The 9699-nt window shown below is 46.4% G+C and overlaps 1 protein-coding gene across 5 annotated transcripts in view; it reads left to right on the top strand.

Moving 5' to 3' along the window:
- The first annotated feature begins 4680 nt into the window (after positions 1 to 4680).
- LOC123085828 (SAC3 family protein C) overlaps positions 4681 to 9699 on the top strand; it is a 38737-nt gene continuing 33718 nt past the window's right edge. For 2 of the 5 annotated variants that reach the window (XR_006439960.1, XR_006439961.1), the window contains exons 1-2: positions 4681 to 5015; positions 5203 to 5303. Coding sequence is in view for 3 of the 5 variants with exons in the window: in XM_044507534.1 (XP_044363469.1) it covers positions 4820 to 5015; positions 5203 to 5303 (297 nt within the window). In the remaining 2 variants the exon portion in view is untranslated. The remainder of the gene's footprint in view (positions 5016 to 5202; positions 5304 to 9699) is intronic. The other 3 variants (XM_044507534.1, XM_044507532.1, XM_044507533.1) reach the window with 2 other exon arrangements.

Below are 9699 nucleotides of genomic sequence, written 5' to 3'. Positions count from 1 at the left end.
AATACGTACGGATCTGAATGTGGCAGGCCCGTTGACTAAACTTCTCTCACAAGCAAAACATGATCACGCTTTAGTACTCTTTGGGTGTTAATCACGTAGCGATGTGAACTAGATTATTGACTCTAGTAAACCCTTTGGGTGTTGGTCACATGTCGATGTGAACTATGGGTGTTAATCACATGGTGATGTGAACTATTGGTATTAAATCACATGGCGATGTGAACTAGATTATTGACTCTAGTGCAAGTGGGAGACTGAAGGAAATATGCCCTAGAGGCAATAATAAAGTTATTATTTATTTCCTCATATCATGATAAATGTTTATTATTCATGCTAGAATTGTATTAACCGGAAACATGATACATGTGTGAATACATAGACAAATAGAATGTCACTAGTATACCTCTACTTGACTAGCTCATTGATCAAAGATGGTTATGTTTCCTAACCATAGACATGAGTTGTCATTTGATTAACGGGATCACATCATTAGGAGAATGATGTGATTGACTTGACCCATTTCGTTAGCTTAGCACTTGATCGTTTAGTTTGTTGCTATTGCTTTCTTCATGACTTATACATGTTCCTATGACTATGAGATTATGCAACTCCCGTTTACTGGAGGAACACTTTGTGTGCCACCAAACGTCACAACGTAACTGGGTGATTATAAAGGTGCTCTACAGGTGTCTCCGAAGGTACTTCTTGGGTTGGCGTATTTCGAGATTAGGATTTGTCACTCCGATTGTCGGAGAGGTATCTCTGGGCCACTCGGTAATGCACATCACTATAAGCCTTACAAGCATTGCAACTAATGAGTTAGTTGCGGGATGATGTATTACGGAACGAGTAAAGAGACTTGCCGGTAACGAGATTGAACTAGGTATTGAGATACCGAAGATCGAATCTCGGGCAAGTAACATACCGATGACAAAGGGAACAACGTATGTTGTTATGCGGTTTGACCGATAAAGATCTTCGTAGAATATGTGGGAGCCAATATGAGCATCCAAGTTCCGCTGTTGGTTATTGACCGGAGACGTGTCTCGGTCATGTCTACATTGTTCTCGAACCCGTAGGGTTTGCACGCTTAAGGTTTCGATGACAGTTATATTATGAGTTTATGAGTTTTGATGTACCGAAGGAGTTCGGAGTCCCGGATGAGATCGGGGACATGACGAGGAGTCTCAAAATGGTCGAGACGTAAAGATCGATATATTCAATGACTATATTCGGACATCGGAAAGGTTCCGAGTGATTCGGGTATTTTTCAGAGTACCGAAGAGTTACGGGAATTCGCCGGGGAGTATATGGGCCTTATTGGGCCATACAGGAATAGAGGAGACAGGCCAAAAGGAAGGAGGCACGCGCCCCCCCTCTGGTCCGAATTGGACAAGGGGTGCAGCCCCCTTTTCCTTGTTCCTCTCCCCCTCTTTCCTTCTCTCCTACTCCAGCAAGGGAAGGAGGAGTCCTACTCCCGGTGGGAGTAGGACTCCCCCCTTGGCGCACCCTCCTCCTAGGCCGTCCGCCTCCCCCCTTGCTCCTTTATATACGGGGGCAGGGGGCACCCCAGAGACACAACAATTGATCATTGATCTCTTAGCCGTGTGCGGTGCCCCCCTCCACCATAATCCTCGATAATATTGTAGCGGTGCTTAGGCGAAGCCCTGCGACGGTAGAACATCAAGATCGTCACCACGCCGTCATGCTGACGGAACTCTTCCCCGACATTCTGTTGGATCGGAGTCCCGGGATCGTCATCGAGCTGAACGTGTGCTAGAACTCGGAGGTGCCGTAGTTTCGGTGCTTGATCGGTCGGGCCGTGAAGACATACGACTACATCAACCGCGTTGTTATAACGCTTCCGCTTTCAGTCTACGAGGGTACGTGGACAACGCTCTCCCCTCTCGTTGCTATGCATCACCATGATCTTGCGTGTGCGTAGGAATTTTTTGGAAATTGCTACGTTCCCCAACAGGGAGCGACCGAGCGGCCATCCCCTGCGTGAGCGTGCACGAGAGATAGAGAGTAAGGGAGAGGGAGGAATCCGGGATGGGGTAGGGCACGAGGCTACGTGGTGGTGTCGGCGCTCGGACTCTTCGAGCGGTAGGGCAGGACGACGGAAATGAGATTAGGCGTCCACATTTGTTTGCTGCCATTGGATAATATTCGATTACAAATTAAATAGGTATATAAATACTTTAATAATAAGATAATATTCCATTACAAATTAAGTAGGTACATAAATGCTTTAATAATGAGATTTCTTAAAATTGGTTATTTGTTTTCTAATTAATGTGATGAACTGCCCCGTAACGCAGTTCCCTGTGCAATACCTGGGTCTACCTCTCTCAATCTGCAAGCCGTCTTCGTCCAGCCTGCTGCCCATCGTGCTCAAGCTCGAGCGGAAGTTATCTACATGGCGCGCATCCATGCTCTCTCGTGGTGACCGGCTGGCTCTCGTTCGCCATGTCCTTTGCGCTATCCCTACTCACTTCCTCACGACCATCGCCCTCAACCATACCATTCTCAAGAAGGTCAAGCGCATCATCCGTGGATTCCTCTGGGCCGGATTCAAGGATGCCAATGGCGGTCAATGTATGGTCAACTGGCAGCGAGTTTGCCGGCCTATTCATCTTGGCGGGCTGGGCGTCCGCGACCTACAGGATGTGGGCATCGCCCTCCGTGCTCGCTGGCTTTGGCTTCAGGGCACCGATCCCTCGCGCCCCTGGAGCCACTTGCATATCCCGCACGATGCCATTGTCGGCGCCATCTTCCGTGCCTCGACCACTTGGAGCGTTGGCCGAGGTGACAAGTGCATGTTCTGGACTGACCACTGGATTGCCGGTCGTTCGGTCTCCGAGATCGCTCCTCAGCTCTTTCAACTGATCCCGAAGAGAAGGCGCGAGATTCGCACGATCCGAGATGGTCTATCCCAACGCTCCTGGGTTCATGACATCCATGGCGCTCTCGACCCGAAGGCCATGGTGCAGTATGTGCAGCTTTGGCGGGCGCTTCAGCACTTTCAGCTTACCGACTCTCCGGACACCATACGTTGGCGCTGGACCTCTTCAGGCACCTATTCTGCCAGCTCGTGCTACCAGGCCCTTTTCCGTGGTGCCTGTGAGGAACCACACTGGAAGCTCACGTGGAAATCATGGGCTCCGCTTCACGTCAAGTTCTTCATGTGGCTTGCCCTCCAAGATAGGTGCTGGACGGCCGAACGTCTCGCGAGACATGGCCTGCCCCATGAGCCCGCCTGTGCCCTCTGTGACCAAGAAGATGAGATGATGCAACACCTGCTGGCTGGCTGCTCCTTCTCCCGCCAGGTGTGGTACGATGTTCTTGCTTGGGCTCGCTTCCCCGCTGATCTGCCGACCGGAGACACCGACTTCCTTACCTGGTGGGCCTCCTCTTGTGCTCTCGCGCCCGCGGCCACGCGAAAAGGACTATCCTCCCTCATCATCCTCACCGCTTGGTGGATCTGGAAGCATAGGAACAAATGCACCTTCGACGGGGACTGACCCTCTGTCTCCCACCTGTGCTCCACCATCAAGGACGAAGCGCGCCTCTGGGCCCAGGCCGGCGCCGCCGCGATCACCAACATCTTCCCTGAGCGATAGGCTTGAGTTTTCTTGGGGATGAGCAACCCCGTCTGTTTGCTCGACGTCCACTTCCATGCCTCCCTTTTGTGTACATGGCATAGTGGGTCGTCCTAATCTCATGCTGTAAACACTCTCCTTCTATCAATGCAAAGATATGCATCCTTAGCGTATTCGCGAAAAAATATTAATGTGATGAAACGATTTAAGGTAATTAATTTAAATTTGATTTTTAGAGATTGATCGTAATTGATTCTTTCACATAAAGATATTACTTAAATGACTTACGTCAGCATGAAAAGTTCTGATCTATTCAGATTTTTTTCGTTGTGTGATAGGACATGCGAAACTAAACCAATAGAGTGGGGAAAGGACGAAAAAAACCAGCGAAATAAAATGGTTAAAAATGATGGAACGAAAATAAACCATGAATACTATTGAACCAACTCAAACATTAGAAATTAGAAATAGAGAGCAGTACACACACTCATGGTACTCGAGAAAAAGCTCGTCCGCGCCAGCGAGTTTTCGTCGCAACCACACACTACACTCAGGGCATGTACAATAATGCTATCTTAGGAGTGCCACGTAGGATAAATGATGAGGTGAAGGAGAGAGAACTCGTAAGAAAAGACTTGTCTTCTCTTATTTAAAATAAGACAAGAGATGATCTTTTAGCACAATTTGTCTCTCCATGTTTCAAGGAATTGCTAGTTATTGAAGATAAGGCTAAGATATAACCCATTATAGACATACTTTTTTGTCATCTCTAAATTACATGCAAGACTTAAGATAAGATTGTCTTATCAACCACAGCCTGTTTGGTAAACACTTGGGTAAGGGAATGATAGTTTGCACAAGGGTGTTTATGAAGGGATTAGGCATGGGAAGTAGATTTTTACTCCCATTCCCTTGTTTGGCATATGATGGGAATTGTCGTGGGATAAACTCTCCTCACGAATTAACAGGGTACTCCCTGAGAAAAAATCGGTGGGAATTGGCTTCCCCAACTCCCAGTTTCCTTCCCACTTAAACTCTCATTCTTTCTAATCAAACAGTAAATTTTTAATCTCCTTACTCCTCAACTCCCATTCGACATCTCTAATTCCCCTGAACCAAACACGCTGCCCTCAGCCAGCGTCGCGTTTCCATGGGTGACAAATTACCGAGCTATCCCCGAGATCGCGGCACGGGGCGAAGCTCCTTCTCAACCGAGCATGGATCGGCGCGACGGGGCGGGCAATCGGGGCCGGAGCTACGCGCGCGGCAACGCCCGAGGCCGAGGATGGCCGGGCCGGTGTGAAGACCGCGGCCGCCCCTCCACACAACCTCCTCCCTCCACCGCCCCCGCCGCCGCGGTCATCCCCAGCGACGCCCAGCCGATCGTGGGCACCTGTCCCGACATGTGCCCGGGTAACACCCTTCGTCCAATTTCTCTCAGCCTGCACGGAGCCGTTGACCTGTTCGGAGAACCGAAGCTCCCCACCGGGTTCTCGCGGAGCTGACGCGACCATCTGTTCGACGAAATTACGCGATCAGTGGTCTAGCTTCATCAATTGGTTGACGTTTAAACTCATTGTTGCTAATGTTTCTGTTGCAGCTACAGAGAGAGCGCAGAGGGAGCGGCTCCGAGATCTGGCCGTGTTTGAGCGTGTGAGCAGCGACCCCATGCGCACGTCCCATTCCCTCGCCGTCAAGAAGGTGAGCCGTCCATGATCTCCAATTATCCATATACGCGTGGAGGTTATTCCTGATTTATACATGCTGTTGGTTCAGCCTGATGCTTTATGGGTAGTCCCTTTTGGTCCTTATGTGCTTGGATTGTTTCTATGATGCAAATGGTGAGATTAGTTTTGTTCCATGTGGTAGTTAGCCTGGCATGAAGTTTTGCTTAACTGAAAATTAGCGTTGGCAATGATAGGCTGCAGGTGAACAGTGGACTCTTTATGTTAGTTGTGTACAATTGCTGCGCACACCTGACCCGCATTCTTTTTGTCCAACCACTGCCGGAATACACACAGGCTGAATTTGCGATCGTCCTGAGATTGCGCCTGTAACACAGTTAGACTTGTACTCCCTCTAAAGAAATATAAGAGCGTTTAGATCTTTATGGAGGGAGTATTGTTGAGGGAAGTGCACATTACAATCCTGAACTCAATGCCGAGTTTAAGTTACAACCCCAAACTTCAAGGCTTGTTAATGTTAAGTATATTATATCTCCTCTTCCTATCAGATCGGTCTTGAGAGCGGTTTTTTGTAGCGCGAGCTACGCGGTACCCACTATCTTAGGCGTTCAATATGGGCCTCGATGCATAGAGATGTGTGCCCAGGAACGGAAGTTTAGAAGCTGTGTCTGGCGCTCAGCGCTTAATGGTCTGGCGCGAGTCAGGGTACTGTACACGACATGACGGGTCCGTCAGACTAGTCTGGCATGCTTTTGTCCATTCTTGTGTTGTTTGGACCCGTGGATTCCATCACGCAGTAATAAATGGAGTTGATCCTAAGAACGTTTCAGCGGGATCCTCTGTGAACCACATGAGAAGCCACATCGTCATCTAGAAAAAAATCATGGTCTCAAAATTACTGCTGCCTTATATCCCTTGCCTCCTCCCTCCGAGAGAGATATGTAGAGAGAGAGTTGGTATTGCATCATATATTTGACACAATAAATTGTGGGGATTTTATAATTTCTATTTAGCATATAAATTCAGTACATCATATATTAAGCATATAATTTATAATTTCTATTCGGGCATGTGGTGAGAGATGTAGAGGTAGACATTTGATTGTCAACATGAAACTTTTTTCCTCATTGTAATTTGCAACAAAATATTCAGATGATAACCTAGTCCAACTTCTCGTACAAAAGAATGAAGAAATGTGTTTTTCTTTTCTATAGAATGTGATACTCTAGTACAAAAGTATTATAATAGTTGCAACTTGCATGGGAGCTTGATGCTGGACATCAGGTCAACTAGTATGAGTTTGTCTCATAGCAAGAAAGCCTGCTGCTGCAGCAACGTTTCAGTTCACAGACATGACAAGACTGGACCGCATCAGCTAATGAAAGTGCAGCGAACAGCTGCGCGCTCGTGATTCTGCTTTCCTGCACAAATCCTGAGGCAAACGAACGGTAAAGATAAGAGGGACCGTGGAGGCCAAGCTAGGAAGGAACTTCGCGATCGGTCTTTCCTGCACAAATTCTTACTCTTTCATTTGGAACAAGAGAAAGATCATTATTTTACCAAACAAAACTGAAGGTAATACCTCCAAGGAGGAGGGGAAAACTATGTTAGTTATCTCCCATACCTCTCATGAGTTTATGGAAGACTTGAAGGAGGCAGATATGTGTGCTGCACTTGTTGTAAAAGGAGAAGAGCACCTGACTGTTGAAATTCCAGCAAAGGTACGTGGTTTATTGGCAGAATTTCAGAACATACTTGAAGAGCCACAAGGCCTGCCACCGGTGAGAGGAATTCAACATAGAATCGACTTAATTCCGGGAGCAAGTCTTCCTAATCTTCCACACTATCGAATGAGCCCAAAAGAGCATGATATATTGAAGGAGAAAGTGGAGGAATTGCTGCAAAAGGGGCACATTCGAGAAAGTATTAGCCCATGTGCTGTACCAGCCCTGCTCACGCCAAAGAAAGATGGATCTTGGCGCATGTGTATGGACAGTAGAGCCATTAACAAGATCACTGTAAGGTATAGATTCCCTATTCCCCGTCTAGATGATATGTTGGATCAACTTAGTGGAGCAAGAGTGTTCACAAAGCTAGATTTAAGAAGTGGATATCATCAAATCCGTATCAGACCCGGGGATGAATGGAAAACAGCCTTTAAGTCAAAAGAAGGGTTGTTTGAATGACTAATCATGCCATTTGGACTCTCAAATGCACCAAGTACCTTTATGCACTTGATGAATCAAGTCCTTCGACCCTTCTTATCCCACTTTGTTGTGGTCTATTTCGATGACATCTTGATCTATAGCAAGGATGATGATGAACACTTTGATCACATTCGGAAGTTGCTAGAAGTACCAAGGGAAAATGAGCTCTACGTCAACTTGAAGAAATGTGTTTTCGTGCAAACACAACTTCTTTTCCTAGGCTTCGTCGTAACGTGTGACAGTATTCATGTTGATGACTCCCAAGGTTGAAGCGATCCGAGAATGGCCAACTCCAAAGACAATTTCTCAGGTAAGAAGTTTTCATGGCCTAGACGATTTGTGAAGAATTTCAGCACTATCATGGCACCAATTACCGAGTGCTTGAAGAAAGGAAAGTTTCGATGGACAGAAGCGGCTAAAACTAGTTTCAATGAGATCAAGCAAAAACTCTCACAAGCTCTTGTCTTGGTGCTACCTGATTTCAACAAGACTTTCGAGTTGGAGTGTGATGCGAGTGGAGTAGGCATTGGAGCTGTTCTATCTCAAGAAAGGAAGCCCATTGCTTTCTTTATTGAGAAGTTAAGCGAAGATAGGCAGAAATGGAGCACCTATCAGCAAGAATTGTACACCGTTTTCAAAGCCTTGAAAACTTGGGAAGTTTATTTGCTGCCAAAAGAGTTCATCGTATATAGTGACCATCAATCATTGAAGCATTTTAGAAATCAAAAGCATGTTGACCGCATGCTAGCGAGATGGGCATCATATCTAGAGAGGTTTAACTATCTCATCGTGCATAAATCTGGGACAACTAACCAAGTGGCCGATGCTTTGAGTCGTCGTGCATGCCTCTTGACTTCTTTTGAAGCTGAACTTCCAGGCATGGATCAAATAAAGGAACCCTAACCCTAGTTTGAGGATAGAACTATGGTATAGTTTCTCTAAACCTAGTATCGGCAGTCTCAGTTACTCTCTTACCCGAACTTATGCGAAGTAAAAATTTATCGAATTCGATCAGCACTATAAAAAAACCTAAGTATTTTATTGATCAGGATCTATTAAAAAGAAGTGAATTAGCGCCAGCAGATTTAGTAATGTGCCAGGAAAAATGGTACAAGAAGCCGTGGATACACTTCTTGATAGTAGGCCCCGCGGGCAACCGACGAGGGATGGTCACAATAAAGTATACAAATCACTTTCAGATGCAATTGAAGGTAAAGAGGGAAGGTTTCGCGAGAGTTGTATGAGGATGATGAAGACTTTGGCCATGTTTGGGTGAAGCACATGAGGGCCAGCCATTAGGTGACGACTATTTGGTGCATGATGGCTATCTCTTCAAAAATGACCATCACAAGGAGTTCTCTGCGTGAAAAACTAATTAGAGAACTCCATTCAAGTGATCTTAGTGGCCATATTGGACGGGACAAGACTATCGCTAACCTGAAAGCTCGCTACTTTTGGCCACAACTAAAGAGGGATGCTGGCAAGTTTGTTCAGCGGTGCCCCATATGTCAAGCCTGCAAAGGCCAAGTCCAGAACACAGGGTTATACATGCCTTTGCCTATTCCTGTTGCTCCATGGGAGGACATCTCTATGGACTTCGTCTTGGGCTTGCCAAGAACAAGACGAGGAAGTGATGCTGTATTTGTGGTCGTGGATAGATTCTCTAAGATGGCTCATTTCATCCCATGCTGCAAGACAACGGATGCTCATCATGTGGCAAACCTATTCTTCCGAGAAGTGGTTAGACTTCATGGAGTTCCAAGGTCCATTGTCTCAGACCGTGATAGCAAGTTTCTTGCTGCATTTTGGCTCACTTTGTGGAAGCAATTCAACACCGAATTGAAATTTTCTAGCACTGCTCATCCACAAACAGATGGACAAACAGAAGTGGTGAACAAATTTTTGGGTAATCTGATCCGTTGCATTTGGGGAGAAAGAAAGGGACAATGGGATTTGGTTTTATCTCTTGCAGAGTTCTCCTACAATAACTCCAAGCATGGATCCACAGGAAGGAGTCCTTTTTTCATTGTCTACGCTAAAGTTCCAACACATGTGGTGGACCTGGTGAAGCTACCCTCAAGGGGAAACTCAAAATCAACATTGTTCTTTGTTGATAATTACACTGAGTTATTTGAAGAGATTCGCGGTGTTTTGGAAGCACAAAATCAGAAATATAAACAACTTGCTGACTGCAAAAAGGAGGCC

The sequence above is a fragment of the Triticum aestivum genome, chromosome 4A, assembly GCF_018294505.1.
Source record: "Triticum aestivum cultivar Chinese Spring chromosome 4A, IWGSC CS RefSeq v2.1, whole genome shotgun sequence".
Lineage (NCBI taxonomy): Eukaryota > Viridiplantae > Streptophyta > Magnoliopsida > Poales > Poaceae > Triticum > Triticum aestivum.
This window is presented reverse-complemented; position numbering and strand designations above follow the sequence as displayed.